At 38.3% G+C, this 20,445-nt stretch overlaps 4 protein-coding genes and 2 non-coding genes across 13 annotated transcripts; 3 read left to right on the top strand and 3 right to left on the bottom strand.

The window, feature by feature from the left end:
• The first annotated feature begins 1,453 nt into the window (after nt 1-1,453).
• Nucleotides 1,454-4,570, top strand: LOC103934330 (vicilin-like seed storage protein At2g28490). Its single transcript, XM_009344084.3, is given in 4 exon segments — nt 1,454-1,889; nt 2,752-2,930; nt 3,039-3,119; nt 3,569-4,570. Coding segments are annotated over 4 exon segments (1,665 nt in total). The 5' UTR covers nt 1,454-1,486.
• A 2,083-nt stretch (nt 4,571-6,653) lies between these two features.
• Nucleotides 6,654-10,007, top strand: LOC103934309 (protein disulfide isomerase-like 5-1). Of its 2 annotated transcripts, XR_007260008.1 has the most exons (6): nt 6,654-6,869; nt 7,312-7,370; nt 7,458-7,633; nt 9,531-9,636; nt 9,734-9,799; nt 9,844-10,007. XR_007260008.1 is itself a non-coding variant. In XM_009344064.3 (5 exons), the coding sequence occupies exons 1-4, from the start codon at nt 6,750-6,752 to the stop codon at nt 9,623-9,625; spliced, it is 450 nt and encodes a 149-aa protein (XP_009342339.1). In that variant the 5' UTR covers nt 6,654-6,749; the 3' UTR covers nt 9,626-9,636; nt 9,734-10,007. The 2 variants fall into 2 exon arrangements, 1 of the variants encoding a protein (XP_009342339.1); XM_009344064.3 differs by having other exon boundaries at nt 9,734-10,007.
• Nucleotides 10,008-10,343: 336 nt separating this feature from the next.
• On the bottom strand, nt 10,344-13,316 carry LOC103934310 (elongation factor 1-alpha). The gene is made up of 3 exons (XM_009344066.3): nt 13,159-13,316; nt 11,649-12,131; nt 10,344-11,550 (listed from the first exon to the last, which is right to left on the bottom strand). The coding sequence occupies exons 2-3, from the start codon at nt 12,108-12,110 to the stop codon at nt 10,669-10,671; spliced, it is 1,344 nt and encodes a 447-aa protein (XP_009342341.1). The 5' UTR covers nt 12,111-12,131; nt 13,159-13,316; the 3' UTR covers nt 10,344-10,668.
• On the bottom strand, nt 12,303-12,383 carry LOC125479529. The gene has a single exon (XR_007260090.1). It is a non-coding gene; the product is annotated as a small nucleolar RNA SNORD25 (small nucleolar RNA).
• Nucleotides 12,511-12,591, bottom strand: LOC125479530. Its single transcript, XR_007260091.1, has one exon. It is a non-coding gene; the product is annotated as a small nucleolar RNA SNORD25 (small nucleolar RNA).
• Nucleotides 13,317-14,783: 1,467 nt separating the features above from the next.
• On the top strand, nt 14,784-20,061 carry LOC103934311 (histidine biosynthesis bifunctional protein hisIE, chloroplastic). Of its 7 annotated transcripts, XM_018644271.2 has the most exons (11): nt 14,784-15,014; nt 15,347-15,409; nt 15,653-15,709; nt 15,807-15,839; nt 17,503-17,551; nt 17,660-17,733; nt 17,829-18,016; nt 18,807-19,052; nt 19,126-19,221; nt 19,314-19,465; nt 19,695-20,061. In XM_018644271.2, the coding sequence occupies exons 7-11, from the start codon at nt 17,843-17,845 to the stop codon at nt 19,897-19,899; spliced, it is 873 nt and encodes a 290-aa protein (XP_018499787.2). In that variant the 5' UTR covers nt 14,784-15,014; nt 15,347-15,409; nt 15,653-15,709; nt 15,807-15,839; nt 17,503-17,551; nt 17,660-17,733; nt 17,829-17,842; the 3' UTR covers nt 19,900-20,061. The 7 variants fall into 7 exon arrangements, with proteins under 7 accessions (XP_018499787.2, XP_048444859.1, XP_009342342.2 ...); XM_048588902.1 differs by lacking the exon at nt 15,653-15,709; XM_009344067.3 differs by lacking the exon at nt 15,347-15,409.
• The last annotated feature ends 384 nt before the right edge of the window (nt 20,062-20,445 follow it).

Raw genomic sequence — 20,445 nt, forward strand, 5'->3', positions numbered from 1 at the left:
GCGTTTTCAGTCATTTTAAAGCACTTCCAAATAAGCACTTAGTGTTGATGGTAACTTTACTCTCAAGTTCTCATCCCACATAAGTTTTACACACTCATTTTTACTTCTTGCACATCTTAATTTTCGACTGTCTGGTCAAATAAATTAAAAAGACCAATAACTAAAAATTAACTAGAACGCATGGAAAATAAAAATAAGTGTGCGAATAGGCACTATACTTTTTAAAATTTTGAGTCAAAAGTTATATTTGCCTGCAAACTTGATCAATCTCTCTCATGCATCACTAATGTTAGAGTCATATATGACTTTGGAGTTATATAGGTCGAAAGTATTATAGAGTCGCAGGTGCATCCACCATAATTGATGATGCAAAAATTATATGTGACTCGATCCCTTTTTAAAACGTAAATTAAAAGTTAAAAGTTAAATTTAACTTTGTATGCACTGTGAATGACATAAATTGCATCATATTTATAGATCTCTAATACACTATGTTGATGTACAAAATCGGGTCGATCACGTAAATTCGACTGTAAATCATACATACACATAAGAACACAATGATATATCGTGGTTCACACCAACTTAGGATTATATCCACACTGATGTTAATTCGATTTCACTATGTAAATGACTAATGAGGGTTACATCGTACACAGAGGCTAGAAAGGCCATTTTTGTCATCCATCTAATTAGTAAAGTCCAGATACTGAGATTCAATATATGGTATAACACACTGAAATGTTAAAAAGTAAAATATACTATTCTAAAGACAAATACAAAGTCATATCCAACTATATATTTGAATCTAAAAGTTAAAAGCGGCTACTCCCCATTTCTTAAGGACAACAAAAATGAACTAAATGTCAAACCGTGATGACCCTATAAATCAATGGAGATTGATATCTACACACAGATAATGAACAAATTACTGAGATTTTAAAATTAGAATAAACTCTACTAAAAGATGATGCAAGAAATGCATTACTCATAACAAAAAATCCGAATTGTTTTTTGAGCTTTCGACAAAGAAAGAATTGTTCTTTTAAGAGAACGAGTAGATAGTAGGTTGGAAGATATTTTTCAATGTGATCAAGATATGTAATTACGTGTTATCGTACAAATGATTTGATATGTATATTAAAAATTTAATAAATTAAAATATAAAAAATTCACTACTTATATAAAAATACGTAATATACTGTTCCAATCATAATGAAAATTTTCTGAAGGTTTGGTTTTCCTTTTTAAAAGGCGTGAACTGATGTCTGTCTATCAGACTCACACTCTCACACTGTGTTCGAATATTTCTCTTTCAAACACCAAGTGTGTCTAAGCCGTAAACCGCCAGCGAACCGCATAGACTCTGCATGGCCGACACGCGTCCCCATGCTCTTTCCCTCCCCTCTATATAAACCCCAGACCTCAGCCTAATCTAATGGCTTCACAGAAAGGTCATCACGGAGAAAGCAAAACAGAAGAAAAAATGGGAAACAAAGTGATGACGTTTGTGGTTCTGATGCTGGTGATGTGCTATGGAGTTTCAGTAGCGCTGGGGTACACTGGTGATCAGGATGAAGGTTGGAGGAGAGGGACGGAGGAGAAAGAAGATTGGAGGGAGGAGCAGGAAAGCGGTGGGAGGAGGAGGCCGGAAGAGGAGGAGGGGCATTATCCGGAATCGGGAGGGGAAGAATCGGAAGAAGGTTGGTTTTTGCTGCCACAGGCAAAGCAGGTAGTGAAAACTGCAGCAGGAGAGATGAGAGTGGTGATGAGTGCGCGCAGTAGGGTTGTTGATAAGCCCATGCATATTGGGTTTATTACAATGGAGCCTAAGTCTCTCTTTATTCCTCAGTATCTCGACTCCAATCTCATCCTCTTTCTCTGCAGAGGTAATCTTATTACTAATCACTAATTAAGAAGATTTTTTTTCTTAATCTGCGAATGCATGCAAGGATGCAAACTGGTTTACTTTGAAAGTAGTGAGTGAATGATACCATTTAGATCGACATCAACACCAATATGCGGTCTTACAAATTTATAGTTTTTTGTTAATCGAAACGATGGTAGATTTCATTGAGAGAGGCGAGGCCAAAACAGCCCCAACCCCATCAAGAAGGATCCATTACAAACAGTCCTCGAGGACAAGATCAGTGATAAAACTAGGAGGGCAGACCAGCCAATCCTGGCGGCTACCGATACTTGGTGTTACGAATCCTTGTTTGATGATATCGACTCTTTGATGAGTTGCTTAATCTTCCTTGCTCTATTTGCTTCTTCTTCTTTTTTTTAAATGAAAATTGGTTTAAATTTCTTAATTAACTGAAGCGGATGCATGCAAATTGTGCAATTGGTACTTCCAAATTGGCGAGTGATCACATCTTTGATGGATTGCATCTACTTAATTTTAACTGGTTTCTTCTTAGTTAGTTGATTTTACTTTTTGAATTTAAATAATTTTCTCAAATGTTTTTCAATTTAATTAGATGTATGCAATTGTATACAATGTGGGACTTCCAAAATGGTGAGTGAGTAGACAATGGAATCCTAATATTTATTTATTTTCTTAATTAATTACATTTACTTTGTTTTTGGTGGATATTTGCATTTAGTCTTGTGACTTGAATTTTATCCATGCAATTGTGGAAAGTAGGACTTCCAATTTTTTTAGTGAACAAAATTCCCTTTGATGGATTGCTTTTGAATCAGATTCTTATGAGTTGTGGAACATGAATTATAATTGTTTGCTTGCAGGAGAAGTAAAGGTGGGATTGATCTACAAAGATGAATTGGGAGAGAGGAGATTGAAGACAGGGGATGTGTATAGAATTCCAGCTGGGTCTCCATTTTACTTGGTGAACGCTGGAGAGGGCCAGAGGGTTCACATCATTTGCAGCATTGACACATCTGAGAGTTTGGGAATGGGTTTGCAGGTACATAACAGATTAGGGTTATGGTAATTAAAATTTCTTAATTAGGGTTATGGTAGTTCAACATTTCAGTATCTATAACTAATTTGGGTGTTTTTGAAAATAATGCAGTCCTTCTTCATTGGTGGAGGAAGCAACCCACAGTCTATTATTGCTGGATTTGACCGTGAAGTACTTGCAAATGCCTTCAATGTAAGCACATCACAGTTTTATGATGATCAATTCCTAAATTTAAAATTGCTACATATTATTGATATATCATCATATTTTCAGTAAGAATCTGTTCATATTGATATCTGAAATTCACAAAATATGTGACACCAACTCTGGAATACATTTTTTAATCAAATTTAAGCACGTGATATGTGAAATGGTGGTTGATTTTTCCAATTTGTCCCTTAAAGGAGACTCGTGCACACTTTCACATGTTTAATTTTGACTAAAAATCTAACGTAAGTTGGTGTGAGAACCAACGTGACACTTTTTGTCGAAACTTACAGATACTAATTTGAATGGATTTTTAATTTGGATACCAAAACTACAATTGGGTGTGCACAATTTTCTCTATGATTAACAATAATCCTAGAAGCCAAATTTGTTTACCAAAAGTTAAAGACACAAATGTGTGTCCAATACTGCAGGTCACATCATCAGAACTAAGAGAGATGTTCACAAGTCAACAACAAGGTCCAATCGTCTTTGTGCCCGAATCTTATTCGCCAAGTGTCTGGTCAAAATTCCTCCAGCTGAAACAGCAAGACAGACTTCAAGAAATGAAGAGTATGTTTGACATCCAACAAGATGATCACCAAGACAAATCAGAAACATGGTCATGGAGGAAGCTCTTGAACTCAGTTTTTGGCGCTGATTCAAACGACAAAAAGTGGAGGCGAGATGACTACGATAAGGGCAAGGGAACAGGAAAATCACCAGACTCTTACAACCTCTACGACAGAAAGCCCGACTTCAGAAACGACTACGGATGGAGCATGCAGCTCGATGATTCTGATTACTCACCGTTGAAACACTCTGACATCGGCGTTTACCTTGTCAACCTTACCGCTGGGTCAATGATGGCACCGCATGTGAATCCGAGAGCGACAGAATACGGCATTGTGTTGAGAGGCTCCGGAACACTACAGATTGTGTTCCCAAATGGGACACAAGCCATGAATGCCAACATAGAAGAAGGTGATGTATTTTGGGTGCCAAGGTACTTCCCATTCTGTCAAATCGCATCAAGAACCGGCCCGCTCGAGTTGTTTGGATTCACAACCTCGGCGCGGAAGAATAGGCCTCAGATTTTGGTTGGTGCGGCGTCTGTTCTTCAGGAGCTCAAAGGACCCGAGCTTGCAGCTGCTTTCGGCGTGACTGAAGACCGGTTGAGGAGGTTTGTTGATGCTCAGCGCGAGGCAGTGATCTTGCCTACGGCACAAGCAGCACCGCCGTACAAGGAGGAGAGGAAGCCGCCGAAGGAGGAGGAGGAAGAGAGGAGGCAGCAGCATCCGGAAGAGGGCGAGAGAAGGGGGGATGCGGGAAGGTTCGATTGAGAGAGAAGGGAGGATGACAGAAAGGATAAGGGAAGGTTTGAGAGGTTCGACAGGGTCCAAGAGGCGATCAAGAGTGTCACGGGTTTCGATTGAGAGACTCTGGGTGGTGAATAAAGAGTGGTTTTGTGGAGTTTCTATTTCTCAGGCTTATTTAGGAGCTTTTAATTTGTTCATGTTTTTATCTTTTGTACTTGTTTTTTTTTTTTTTTTTTGGGATAAAAGTTGTGGTGGTTTTCTGGGACCTTTGCGAAGGAGTTGCTTATTAATGATAACTGTAGGACTTTCTGCTTCTGTTTGGTGCCTATCCTAATTGCTTGCTCTACGATTTTTTTTTTTTTTTGTTGGGCGCTGAAAATCCTTGATGCAGTGTGAAATGGACGAGTGGGATTTTGTAAACGGATAACGGATGAGCCTGGCAGACTTTGCGGTGACATAATTCCAACTCGTACGAACATAGTGAAAGGCACATTGGTACAGATTTGACTTGTGTTATTTGCGGAGTGCAGGGAGAGTGTGATTCATTTGATGCGACATTGTCCTTATGCCATGTTTGCTTGGTTAGCGTCACCTTTGGGGCCTCCGCCGAGAGGTGAAGCTAGTACGTCCATAAAGGACCGGGTCCTGTCTCTAGCCTCTAGCCTTAACCAAGTTGATTTTGATATTGCTCGTATCAGAAGTCGGAAAACGTCTTCTCCCCTCTTCAGAATGAGGCGTTGGTGGCTAGAGAAGGGTTTATTTTGGCGACAGGAAGGGATTTACACAACGTTTTGATAGAAAGCGACTCTCTCCAGATCGTTGCCGCTTTGTAAGAGGCTTCTCCTGATTCGTCCCATGTTGGACCAATTGTAGAAGATGCTAAGGCTTTGGTGGCTGGGATCATCTGGAGCTCTCCCTACCCATGTTCGTCGTCAAGCAAGTGAAGTGGCACTGGCACACCGCTCTTGGTTCGAAGAGCCTCCTGCCTTATTGTAGCCCTGCTCTATGAAGAGTACAATAGGTAGTCTGTTGGTGCAGCCGTATGAATGCTGCTGTCTAGCTGCTAGCTATCTATACTAATGCTGTTCTCATGTATTGTTCCTTTAGTTCAATGAGAAGTCCATCTTTTCAATCAAAAAAGAAAAAGAAAGGGAAGCCCTCGGTGCATTCTCGACGTTCATGGTGTGTTTACCAAAGGGGATTGGAGTGGGAAGAAGCGGAATCGCACTCCTCCTGACACCATGAGCACCACCATCACCTGGGTAATGCTTCGGTAATTACTTCTAAATTTGGGAAGTGTTATTGGCACTCCAAAAATCTCATTCTACACTCCTCACAAGTGTATTCTTCTTTCCAAATATAGAAAGTTTGGAGTGTAGAATGAGATTTTTAGGGTGCCAATAACAATCCCTTAAATTTTGGCCCAATAATATTTTAGCACATATTTTATTGTTTAAAAAATAATACATTTTTTCTGAACTTTAAAAATAAGAAACACGTGACATCTTTTGATTGAGCCAAATCAAAAAATGAGTATATGAAATTTGAGTACCTAAGTATTATTCCCACGATATCACCCTTACATCTTCATGACAATATATTTTCTCACAAAAACTGGTGGAGGTACAGAAAGAATTTATATGAGAGCGTGTGTAGTGGTGGCGCTGAAGGCGGGGAGGTGGTGGATATGGGCATCGATATTTCTTTGCCCTCTCTTTGTTCTTGCTGGGCCCTTTTCTGTGTCATTTAATTCAATCCATTTGTGATAAAAAATAAAAAAATAAAACATATATAAATTACTTTGCACAAAAGCATTTTACCAATCACATTAATTTTCATTTTCATTTATGTGAATTAGTCAACAGTTAGCTTTCAACCTAAAAAAAAAAAAAAAAAAGCCAGGCTTGTGCTGCTAGAGGAATTGATCCTTAAATAACCGCATATTTTGACGGGATTGTACACTTTTATGTCTCTCTATATGAATTATATAGATGAGTATTATTCCTACTATGATTTTAGAAAAATTTAGTAAACAATTTTATTAAGAATTTAATTCTGACTCCATCATATTTCAACTTCTTTTCAATTCAATTCGTCTCACTTTAATTATGGAGTAGTAAACGAGACGCGCTATCTCAGAGTCACGTGCAAGGCATGCTTTTCCTTTTGGCCAAGTGCAAAGCGAAAACGTTAGGTATATGTGTCTGGTACGAAACTGAAGCCGGGAGAGAACTTGACATAGCTTCGTCCGTCAATCTAATTTTCACGGAAAATTGTTATAATTTTTTCAGCAGCGATGAAAGCCGGCTCTGCTTCTCTAGTTTTCATCTCAGTTCTTCTCTTTCTTCTTCCAATTCTAACAACATATACCGAAGCCGAGGTTATAACCCTAACCGCTGACACCTTCTCCGACAAGGTAACAACTACAAAACCCCTTCAAATTCTTCATTGATTTGCATTCAGTTTCACAGATCCAATCTAAATAATTTCAGAGATGCAATTTTTCAATTTCTACACGCAAGCATATATAGTTAGGGTTTTTAAGCCCTAACCAGGTCATAGTTTTCCTTACTCATCAATCCCTGGTGGTCTTATCAATGCTAATCCCTAGTTAGTTTCTCCCTTTTTGTCAATTGTGTTTTGATATCGTATCGGTGACAGAATTAAATGGCGACTGAGTCTGCGAAATCGGACTGGAAGTTGAAGTGAAATTTTTTATGGGTTGAGTTTTATAAGAAATGTATGTTTTTTTTATTAAGTAGGTAGGAGTTTGGAAAGATATGTCATGCTCGCTAATTAGAAATGTATTTTCCTTGATCACCTTGCTGATTGTTTATTTGCGTATGCGTTTTTCGTAGGTGAAGGAGAAGGACACGGCATGGTTTGTGAAATTTTGTGTGCCATGGTGTAAACATTGGTAAGTTACTCACATCTTCCGAGTTTATGATTCAGCGAGATTTGTTGGATTGTTATTCTTACTGGTAATGATAACATTTGGTTTCAGTAAGAACTTGGGTACATTGTGGGAGGACCTTGGGAAGACAATGGAAGGTGAAGACGAAATAGAGGTTGGGGAGGTTGATTGTAGTACGAGTAAACCAGTATGTTCAAAAGTTGACATTCATTCATATCCTACGTTTAAAGTATTCTATGATGGTGAAGAAGTTGCAAAATATCAAGGTGCGATTTGAATTTCGTTTCTGCTATATCAGTTGTGTTTTCATCCATAGTCATCTTTGGGCTGCATAAAATCTTTTCTATTTGATCTACTCAGGCTTACTAATATCACTTATACGATCACATTGTAATCTAAACAAATGCGCTTCCGATTTCTATGAAATTCCTGTTTAAGGGCCTTGTCTAGGAAATAGATTTCAAGTGCAAGCTCCTCGCGGGCTTGGGCACGTATTTACATGATCCACCGTCCCCTAAAGTGCCTGTTAGTAATAACTTCTGAGAATAAGAAATTGTTCATATCTATCTATTTTCTATTCAGATCACTAGCGCTTGCATATTCATTTTCATTCGATACAGATTCATTCGGGAAATCATTATAATTTATTTTGGGAATATAAATTGGCCATCACGTCTGCTATTTTTGTAATATCATTCATCTTCCAACAACTTGTCATCTTAGATGTATGATAACAACACTGGAAATCCATCACAATTAAGAAGTCCTAACATTTGGCTACGTCTGACATTGAAAGAGGTAATATTGCAGCCTTTTTTCTTTTTTGGTGGAGGAGGAATGTGAGATATAAATTGCAAGAATGTTTTGAGTGGTGTTGTCTTTAGTGTGTACCTGTGAAAGATTTGGCTGCTTTGTTTAGTACAGTGGTGATAGAGATAATATTTGGTGACTGATCCTTGGCTTATGTAGTACTAGCCTCTCCACACGCGCGTGAGCGCGTGCGAGATGCATTTTTACATTATACATGCGTGCAAGATGCATTTTTTGCATCACAGGCACTACGCGCCCCAAAGATGTGTTTCTTTAGATATTTTTATATTTCTTAAGTGATTATTTTATAAATTGTGCGTGTGCGCACATCATAACAATAGTATCTACATACTTTTATAGACGCAATCGTAAAACAGTATGAGATTGTTATTTATGCATTCGTCAAACAATATGAGATTTTGGGTGCAAGTTTATACTTGAAGTTGATGAACAATAGTATGTAGATGTAAATAAAAAAATAAAACAAAATAGACGAAATGTCATTGGCTAATATTGAAACCCTAACATGTAGCACCCCTAAAGATGTCTTACATTAGTTGTTTTCATTTTGTTTAGTGAGGTAGTTGGACAATTACAATGAAATAAAAACAACTAACGCAAGACGTTTTAGGTGATGAAGTGCTCGTTCAAAGAGGTTTGTGAAAAATAAATGAAGAAATATAGCAAGGAACCAAATAATAGTGTTAAGGAAACAAAATAAACAATTAATCTATGACATTGAATTTAAGAGTAAGAATTCATATGTATCATCTTTTCCTTCCAGCACTACAAAATACAACTTACTCTAATACATTAATAAATGTGTTATTAAATATTGCTAAAGATGAGTAAGTAGGGTTTGTGCTTCATAGTATAATCTACTATTTTTCTTGACAATATCTTACAATTCCCTTTCCACCTACACACGTAATATTGGCTGGCCTTGTTTAGTATGAACAAGGTGATATTAGTTCTGTTTACTGTTAGATTGGTGGCCATGGTTAAGAAAAACAATTACTATTATTTCCGTGTGACGTATGATACCTCAGATTATAGTCAAATACCTAGGTTTCAAAATATACGTAAACTACTCAGGTCCCATAAGCAAAACATGGTGATATCTAGATGATGGAAATTGCATCTGTAGGTGTCGGCAACAGGTACATCGCAACCGTGGCGTCCTGTGCCGATGTACAATGTCATCTGCAATTTTATCTCCACATGGCGTTGCATTATTGGCATGGGATGACCCGGTGGCTGTGTACCCGTGCTATGGATTCATTTGAAGTAATGTAGTAGACTTTCTATAGTATGGTATCTCACCTAATTATTGTTTCTTGTACAAATGATCAGGGCCGAGGGATGTTGACTCTCTAAAGAACTTTGTCTTGGACGAAGCTGAAAAGGCAGCAACAAAGGCGCAGCTTGACAGTGATAAAGAGTTGTAGTAAGCTATCAAGTAGACACCTTGCGAAAGCAAATTGTGAAATCTAAAACATTCGAGATAATTGTTTGCAAAGAATGATTTGGGAAATATTAATCCCACTGCTCCTCAGGAATTGATGTGTATGTACCAATATATGCTTTTATGGACATCGACTCAGCTTCAGTAGTGGGTTCGGGCACAACAATTTTGACTCGGGATGACAACTCCAGTGGGGCAATTGCTAACTACAACTGATACGTACGCGGGGAAGAGCAGCTTGTATTCATAAATGAAATTCAGGTAGTAATTCTCACGGGATATTTTGTTTGGGTGTTGGTTAGGTTGGTGGAAGTGTCCATGTTTAAGTTATTACTGATTTAAATTGATCTCATCGCGTTACAAGATGTTTTAGAAGATGTTTTGGAATGTTCATGTTCATGTTTGGATTTATAAGATGTTTTGGAAAACGGATATGATGCAATCGCGTTACAAGAGATGTTCTCATCGCATTCAATGAGAACACCAAAAGATTGCTATTATCTTCATCAAAAGCAACATGTACAACTTCATCTTAGCATTGCAGAGTAAAGTAATACCGCACACAGAGTGGCATTCACCGCATAAAAACTCGGCACACCTAAAATTCAACTCGAAAAGGCATGTCAAAAACAATTGACGTAGAACAATAAGTTATATTTCTGTTCTGGTCGCAAAGGAGTAGGCAAGGAAAACATAAAAGCTAAAGCAAAGACACAAATTTAAAAGAGAAGCAAGTTTAACAACGATTGCAAACATTAATACAAATTGTCCAATAACCAACTACACGACCGATTTCAATGTATAAACCAACAAAAAACCATAACGAATAGCATTCAACACAGCTTGCCGAGCAACCAGAATCGCTTCTAGCCGCTCAGCTCCTCCACAATCCTTGCAGCAAGGCATGAGGGCTACGATGTAAAACTTGTAAAACCTGTCCAACTCTGAGAGTAGGCACAAAAATGGAAAATATACGACATTCGACAAAACTGATCTAGCTAAGGGCGGACAATAACATAAAACACTTCACTTCTTCTTGGCTGCGGCCTTGGTCACCTTGGCACCAGTTGGCTCCTTCTTCTCCACACTCTTGATCACACCCACAGCAACGGTCTGGCGCATGTCTCTTACAGCAAAACGTCCAAGAGGTGGGTACTCAGAGAAGGTCTCGACAACCATGGGTTTGGTGGGAATCATCTTAACCATACCAGCATCTCCGTTCTTCAAGAATTTGGGCTCCTTCTCAAGCTCCTTACCGGATCGCCTGTCAATCTTGGTCAAGATCTCAGCAAACTTGACAGCAATGTGAGAGGTGTGGCAATCCAGCACTGGAGCGTAACCATTTCCAATCTGCCCAGGATGGTTCATGATGATGACCTGAGAGGTAAAGTTGGCAGCCTCCTTTGCAGGATCATCCTTGGAGTTGGAAGCAACATAACCACGCTTCAGATCCTTGACAGCAACGTTCTTAACATTGAACCCGACATTGTCACCAGGAAGAGCCTCCTGAAGAGCTTCATGGTGCATCTCAACAGACTTAACTTCAGTGGTCAGACCAGTGGGACCAAAGGTCACAACCATACCAGGCTTCACAACACCAGTTTCAACTCGTCCCACAGGCACAGTTCCAATGCCACCAATCTTGTAGACGTCCTGAAGTGGAAGACGGAGGGGCTTGTCTGAGGGCCTCTTGGGCTCATTGATCAGGTCAAGGGCCTCAAGAAGGGTTGGTCCCTTGTACCAGTCTAGGTTGGTGGACCTCTCAATCATGTTGTCACCCTCAAATCCAGAAATGGGGACAAAGGCAATTTTGTCAGGGTTGTACCCAACCTTCTTGAGGTAGGATGAGACTTCCTTGACGATTTCATCGTACCTTGCCTTTGAGTACTTGGGAGTGGTGGCATCCATCTGCAAAATTCAGAAATAATGAAACATGAGTTAGAACCGTCCACAAATAAGTACAATCATAACGACTGAAATGTCCACAAATAATGTATAAGACCCACCTTGTTGCAGCAGCAAATCATCTGCTTGACACCAAGAGTGAAAGCAAGCAGAGCATGCTCACGGGTCTGACCATCCTTGGAAATACCGGCCTCAAAACCACCAGTGGTGGAGTCAATAATGAGGACAGCACAATCAGCCTGGGAGGTACCAGTGATCATGTTCTTGATGAAATCACGATGTCCAGGAGCATCAATAACAGTGCAGTAGTACCTGGTAGTCTCAAACTTCCACAAGGCAATATCAATGGTAATACCACGCTCGCGCTCAGCCTTGAGCTTGTCCAACACCCAAGCATACTTGAATGACCTCTTGTTCATCTCAGCAGCCTCCTTCTCGAACCTCTCAATGACACGCTTGTCAATACCTCCAAGCTTGTAGATCAAGTGACCAGTGGTGGTTGACTTCCCAGAGTCGACGTGGCCAATGACCACAATGTTGATGTGAACCTTTTCCTTACCCATGATGGGATCTCAGCAAGTTATCTGAAAGTACAGAAAACAGCAATCATCAAAACACAACAGGCAATTAGCCTGAATGAAATATACAATCGTCTCAGTGTGGCCAATTCATCATCAAACAATTAGGCAGACAGCATATATTATATGAAATTAAATCCAAATCAACAATGTACAAGTATTTATGGAAATATAAAATTGAACTCAGTCCCTTAGATGTACTTAGATATGCGATCATTACCGCAAATCATTACAGGTCTGAAGGAATCATCACAGTTACCACAAAATAAGTACATATTTACTAGGATTTACAAATTAAAAGAAACAAAGATAAATTTTAATTTAATTTAAAAACATGCAAAACCAAAAAGTTAGTTGCTACAGTGTTCCTAAACAAACGAGAAAATTGAACTCAGTCCCTTAGATGTTCTTAAATCTGCGATCACATCCGCAAATCATTACAGGTCTGTAGGAATCATCAATGTTGCAATCAATTTACTGAACCCAAATGCATAATATTTCTAAATGTAACAAAATTAAACGTTTTAAATACAAATTTCGAAATTAATTTATGAAAAAGTTTAGTTGCACCAATAATCCTCAAATAAACAAGGGAAAATTCGAGGTAAAAATTTATGGAAAGCAACACGATTAATATTGCTTCAAGGGAACGAGTCACATGGAACTGATAAATCCATAAACCAGATAATGAAGCCTAATATAGTAAAAAAGATAAACCCAAATCTGATTAGATCTTCCCGCATCTGATACAAGAAGCTAAAGGATTTGCATGCACATTCAAGAACCCAGTTCATAAATCCTCAAACATTTTCGGAAAAAAAAAAAACGAAAAACACAAGAAACCCACATGCAGCTTCTTCAAAACCCACGAACGCAAATGAAAATTTTCAACACAAACCCACAGATCCAATCACAAATATTCATCCATAACCAAAACCCAGATCATTGATTCACTTCAATAAATCGGATAACATGCAAACCGAGAAGATTTCAAGAATTTTGAAGCCATAAAAGTTGAAGCAGAAATGCTAACCTTAAGTAATCGAGGAGTGAAAGATGGTAGGGGGTTCTCTCTCGCCGCAGACTTTGTAATCAGGAGCGAGATAGAGGAGAGGAAGATCACAGTGAGGAGCTCGGGGATTTAAAGGGGAGCGAGTGCAGCGTCAGTTTCGTTAGGGTTTCTTTCTGAGCCGTTAGATTTTGGGGATTTGATCTAACGGTTGTAACGTTTACTTAGCACTGCGGCTGGCTTGCGAGTATGGTGATGCCCTAATGTTTACACATGATGTTGCCACTTCGCTCTTTCGCATTTTCTTTCTCAGTAAATGACCATCTTGTCCTTTCATTTCATTATGTTTATTTACTTCTCTCGTATTTCGTATTTCCTGCTTATTGAGTTCTTGCATAACGGTATGGGGTTTGAATTCTGTCAGTAACTAATCAAATATTTAATCTAACAAAATATATAGTTTGACAAAAAAAAAAATAAAGATCAAATAAAAAGAAAAGCAAAAGTTTTAACTCGAAAACCTACTCACTAGAAGTCAACAAAGATGTGCCAATAACCATGAAATATAAAATACAAGAGAATTTTTAGTGTGCTCAAAACACAATGATACATCATGTGTCACTATATAAATAGTGGGATGCTTTTGTTAAAAAATTAACAACTTAAAAAATAAAAAATTTCACCACTTATATAATGACACGTGATATCTATCTCTGTTCCTAACACACTGAAGAATTTCTGCATAAAATGCCAAATGCCATAACGAGATCAAGTCGGTAGAAAAGAAACCTTGCCTAGCTTGACCATAAAACGCCATCCAAGAAGTGTCATCCGCTTAACATCCTTCTTGCACCAAATCTCTCTCAAATCACTTGGTTGGAATATGAAGACTTACAGAATTCTTTTTTGTGACAGCAGCTATAAAAATGAAATTTGCCATTTCCATTAAAGATGGTCTAAAATATCAAACTCATACGTAATGAAAAAACCACTAGACTAATTATGGGTAGAATTGGCACTAAGATGTCAACATTTGGGATTTGGTGTGGAGATCAATTTTCTGGGTAATTATTTCAATTCAAAACGTATTTGGGCCAAAAGTTGGGTTTAGGCCAATCTAGTGGATCCCGTAACAAACCGCACGTGCCACTTTTTATTTTTTCTTTTGCACACATGCCTCCTTTGTGATATATAACGCTTTGTATTGTCGTAAAACAAGGAAAGGATCCTCTCTGATCCTTTCTACCAAATTCACCAAATTCATCAATTCGGGCTCTTGAAATTTGATCAACCGATTAAAAACATGGGCTCCTTTAAAAGTTGTAATAACTTTAACCATTGGATCAAATTTCAAAGGTTCGAATTAATGGATTAGGTGGAAGAGATTTGAAAAAATCCTTTCCGTAAAACGGCACCACTTGAGCAACAACAGCAAACGTTCAGCAATATTTAGCAAACAAAGGTTAGCAGCCACTAGGGGTGGGCAAACGGGTATAAGAACCGTGTGTCAGGACAAGTAATCAAGGTTCGGGACGGGTACGGGTACTGCCCATTCTTAATTTTTAAAAAGAGAAACGTGGCTGGACGGGGCGGAGCTTTGAAATTTTAAGAGCAGGGCGGTTCCAGAAGTATAGAAACAGATACCCGGACCGGCCGGTTTGTAATTGCAATGGACGGACGAGATTGAAAGGAACCTACCAGCAAATCTGAACCGTTAGTTTTACCCTAGGACCTAGGTCTCCCGAGCTCGACTCTGTCACTGGAGTCCTCGAACTCGACTCGATTCTCTCTGGCCGTCTCGCCTCGTCGTCTCCTCCACCACCCCGGGCTCGACTCTGTTGATTATGACCTCGTCGTCAACAATGCCCAGACCAATGAAGGTTGGTTCTGATTTAGTTATTACCTTCTGAACATGTTGAAATTAATCACAGATATGGGTACTGACAGGTTGTATGAGAGTGAGTGTGTCTGATTGAGTGGTAAAATCGTCGACCACCACATTATCTCTGGTGAAGTGAGTCAATCTGAGTGGGGACAGCTTGTGTGAGGTTGAAATCTGGGTTCTTTAGGAATGGTTAATCTGACTAGAACTTCCTGGGAATTGTGGGTTGTGATGTGGAGATTCAAATTTTGGTAGCTTTTATCCTTGCTCTCATGGATTATATCATTACAATATTTTATGGTCTTTACGAGCTATGTTTTGTAATTTCAGAGTATCTTGATGAAGCGATGTTGATTCCCAAAAATACGTCAGTTGTATTGTTACTGATTCAGAGTACTATCTCAGATCCTTTAACTTCTCGTCTTTAGTTTAGTTGCAAAATCCATAATCAATTTAGAGTTGGCATTATTACTCTGATCTTGTGTTTAATGAATCTGTGACATGGGTAGTCCCTGTTTTGCATCTTCGTTGGAGTTATTGCCATGTGCTTGGATAGGATGATTGTGTTTCTTGTGACCCCTAGGGCAGATTTCAAGGGTTGGTTAAGTTAGGCTATTTTTATTTCTTTTGTTGTAGGCGAAGGTGGAAGATAAGGTGGAGTACACTGAACCAGAAAGGACTAGTCTTCCCACTGTATTCATTTAACCATTCGTACCCACTATTGATTTTGGTCTGATAAATGTAGATGGTCAAGAGTAACTCATACATTTTTATCGTTTCTCTCTTGCAGCTGTCTGGAAAAGAGTGGCGCCAGATTCTTGAGGTTGGTTTCTGTAAATTTCATCATTTTATAGCCTTAAGAACTTATATTCTGGACTGATTTGTCTTGAAACCACACTTGCTGCTTAAATTCATTATCCTCATCTTGTGCATGACATCATTTATACATTGCACGAGATCAAATAATCACCGACTGGTTGGTTGGCAACCAGAATGTTAATGCTTAGAACTTATATGGTGGATTTCCTGTTCTGTGTCTAATTTGAGTCTATTGTTAGCTGCTGTTCCTTTTTCTCAGGGTTGAGCCTATTTTTAAGATGCTCCTCCTTTTTCCCTCTGCTTCTTGCATTCCTGTTTAGGCATTATTTATTTTCTTTAGGAACTGGAAGATCCTGTGACCCTATAGTTCTGTTGACCAATGTCAGAAGGCATTCACAATGTAATAAAACATATGCAGCCCTATATTTTAGTAGTCTTGTGTTATGATTCTGTGGTCTGTTCTGTTTGTAGTTAGGTTAACTTAGTTTGAAGATCAGCTGCTATGTAGTTACATTAACTTAGTCTGGCATCGTAATGCTTCTTTAGGGTGCTGTAAAACTGTAAAATCTGTAAAAATTGTGTTTTTTATTTCCCAAAAAAAAAAAAAAAGGGGGACCCATGTACCCGTACCAAACCGGCCCGTTTCCGGTTCCTGTTTTAAAATCTGTTGTACCCGCCCCGGACCGATCCATTTTTTTTTAAACTCTAGTCCAGTCTGTTCCTTCAAAATTGGGCCCGGCTCGGCCCATGCCCAGCCCTGGCAGCAACCAAGTACGCCTCCCTTTTTACTCTAGTTCTGTTCAGATTCTTGAGGTATGAATACATGTTACTAAAATGGATTCTGTTCCTAGTTTTTTTCCTTTTTCACATTCACCCACCAATTAATGCTGGTTTTGAATTTACTAAAAAAGCTCTGCAAATGCATGGGTTGTGAAGAATTCATTGGTACCCGATAAAAAATCATGGGTTTTGGAAGAAAAAATTGATTAATGTTGTTGCTTTGGATTTGGAGTAATTAAGTGGTGTAAAGTTTGGAGCTTTGAAGTAATATATGCCTGGGTTTTAAATTTGCAGTAGAAACTTGATGGGAATTTTGTAAAAATGTGTTCAAATATGCTTATAAATTATAGGGAGGCAGCTACTGATGTTGTTGTGAGCACATTTTGCAAGAAGGTTTGAACTTTCGGAGTAGATTTGAACCGGTTTAATCAAAACCCCCTTCATAGGACTATAGGAGGTTTGGTTCTGCATTGTTATGGAACAAAAAAACTTACATTGATGTGCTGAATATTCTTATTGGGTGATTATGGAATATACATAGCTAGAGTGGGATCCATATCTATACGTTATTGATCATTGATTTGTCGTTCATATTATTGGTTCCCGAAAGATTGATTATGTGGCTGTTGATATGGATCCCACTCCAACTACAGTCGATATGGGTGATTAGAATATGAAATCATATAATTTTCTATCTTTGCATCACCCCAACATGAATCCTTTGTGGAACTGTATTCGTTTCATGTGAATCAAGATCTGACAAGATGAATACTAAGTTAAACCAATGCTCGATTTCCCCTTTTTTTTAATGTACAACACAGAATTAAGTTAGCTTCTGAGGAGAGGACCCTATAAAGAATTATTATAAACTTCTCTTTTTTATTTAGGGATTCATAAGAATCAGAAAGGGACTGGTTGGAGAAGTTCTCTGCTATGGTATTCTCTCTCTCTCTCTCTCTCTCTCTCTCTCTCTCACACACACACACACACACACACACATATTTCTATCATAACTCTCATGATTTATCTATTGTATTATTGCAGATACAATTTCCGTTGTCTTAATTCCTCTCAAGATTTTAATTTTCGCAGACTCATGCATATTTCTTCAATCCTAGGTATCATTGGGGATGCGTTTGTAATTGATATTATTTTCTTATTTCCATTGTTCCTTTATGGTGACAAATGGCTTCATCTTGTATTTATGTCTCAGGAAAGTTGATGTGAATGGCGATTCCACATTTGCATTTTCTGCAATCTGTGAGAGTTTCTTCCCCTTGCCGCGTTTCCGTTTCTAACCGGTATCACTATGGTAGAAGCAATTTCAGTAGAAAGAGCAGTTCTCTTGTTTATGCTTCCTCCACCAGCAACTTTGACAGGGACCTCCATCTGCAATCAAAGGTACCTATTTCACTAACTTAATGTTGATTGTCATTCTTTACTCGAAATATTTCTAATCGAGATGTTGAATAGAGAAATTACAGAAGGATTCTTCATTGTTTGAATATGTTTTGATAAACCCATCAGCATTTACAGAAATCAGTACTGAATAGAACCGCAACACCCCTTCTTTAGCTGCTTCTGATGATAAAGATAGCCTTGTTATATCTTCTTTTTGAATTACACTGCTTCATTTTGTTCTTGTGACTTAGCATGAATCATCCTTCAGAATGAGTGGTAATACTGCTTAACCAAGCCCTAAATTTTTACTTAACCCATGTTCTTCGGAAATGCAACTCTACCATACAGGGCACTACATGATTCAGTAAAAAGAAAAATTGTGTTTCGTCTTCTTAATTTTTCTATATTTATGGAGTTCCTATCATTCACTATTCATAATAGGTGTTTACTAAGAATTATACAGAAGGAAATTTGACGTAGTTTGTCATTTCCTGATATTTGATTTGAGCCCCATCTGGACTCTAGAGAGCAACCCCCTTTCCTTGAATGTACAAAACATATACCTACAAGTAGTGCCAATAGATGACATGTATTCATCTTCACTTAGTTTCGTAAATGTGCTAAACTTGTTACGAATCACTCTCATATCGTGACAAAGACTGTAGTGCCAATAGATGTAATGTATGCATCTTCACTTAGTTTATTTTGGATGCCGTCTTTTTCCTCTTCCCATTTTCAGGATAGAAAATGTAAATGGAGGAGATTATAACATCCACCAATAATATTTCAGGTTGAAACAGTGTTAGACAGTGTAAAATGGGATGAGAAAGGTTTGGCGGTTGCCATAGCTCAAAATGTTGACACAGGAGCCATCTTGATGCAAGGCTTTGCTAACAGGGAAGCAGTGGCTACGACAGTTTCCTCCCGGAAGGCTACATTCTACAGTCGGTCGCGATCAACATTGTGGACAAAGGGAGAGACCTCCAATAATTTCATTAATGTTCAAGAAATCTTCCTTGATTGTGACCGAGACTCCGTATGTCATTGGCTAGTTTAGTTGGAACCCATTTTCTAATCCTCAACTACTTTAACTCAGACCTTTTTCTCAGATAATATACCTTGGGAAGCCTGATGGACCTACTTGCCACACAGGCTCAGAGACGTGCTATTACACCCCAGTGCTTGATTTGTTGAAACACCGACAGGTTTTCAACATTTAATCGATTATAGTAACCTACATATTTTTATCAAGCATCAAATTACTTGTTTTGTACGTGATTTAGATGATTTGTGACAGGAGGAAGAACATAAATTGGCATTGACCACCTTGTACTCATTAGAATCGACAATTGCCAAGCGAAAAGAAGAATTAGAAGTTCCACAGGGTGGAAAGCCCTCGTGGACTCGGCGTCTACTATCTGATGAGAAGTTGTTGTGCTCAAAAATCAGGTAAGATGTTCAAAATGTCGTAGGGTTTCAGACTTTAGTCAGAATGATATAAATTTGCTTGGTATCTTAACTTCTCATTAAGTAATATGCTTGTTAATATCGGATGCAGGCTTTTGGGTGGTTCTAGTTATGATTTTATCCTCATTGTCGAAGACTATATTACAAAATGAGCTATCTTCTGTATTTTCACTTGTAAGCCTCTGTTCACGGTTTTTCTTTCTCATCCCAGGGAAGAGGCGGATGAGCTATGCCGAACACTTGAGGAGAACGAAGACAGGCTGCGTGCTGCCTCAGAGATGGCAGATGTACTTTATCATGGCATGGCTTTGCTGGCCTGTAAAGGCGTGAAAATGGAAGAGGTTTTGGAAATTCTTCGGCATAGATTTTCTCAGTCGGGTATCGAGGAAAAGAGAAATCGCAAGTCACAAGCGTAGACATAGGCAGCTTAGCTTGTCAGGTTTAATGATATGCTTTGATCAAATTTTCCTGTTCTTCTTAATCGTTTTATTCACCAGCTACTGTGGTCTCAATTGCTAAAAGGCGTATTTATGAACGTTTATTTGCAGCTAATTTGATTAGTGTGTGTTTTAAACTGATTTCGTTGTGAGTGTCAATTGTTTGGATTCGAAATTATCAACGTATATCCGGTTGATCAGTAGTCTTGTTACTTAGGTACTCCTTAATTATGTTTATGGAGAAAATCCTAATTAATTGAGAGGGAAAAGAGTACAAGGAACGTACAATTATGGCTAGTTTGGGCTTGCTGTATTTTTTTTTTTTTTCCAAACTTGCTTTTGCTATGTTGTAAGAATAAACCGTTGTGAAAAGATTTTTAAAAAAAAAAAAAAAAACAAATGTTGGATATACTATATGGTAAAAGTGCTTTTAGCAAGAAAAAATAGGGTTAAGATTGTCAATATAAAAGTTTCATTAATTGATGCTATTCAACTGCCTCTAATGAAAAAAAAAACGTTTTTTTA

Source organism: the organism of the source record quoted next, unplaced genomic scaffold (genome assembly GCF_019419815.1).
Source record: "Pyrus x bretschneideri cultivar Hongxiangsu unplaced genomic scaffold, Pyrus_bretschneideri_v1 Contig29, whole genome shotgun sequence".
In the NCBI taxonomy this organism is placed as follows: domain Eukaryota; kingdom Viridiplantae; phylum Streptophyta; class Magnoliopsida; order Rosales; family Rosaceae; genus Pyrus; species Pyrus x bretschneideri.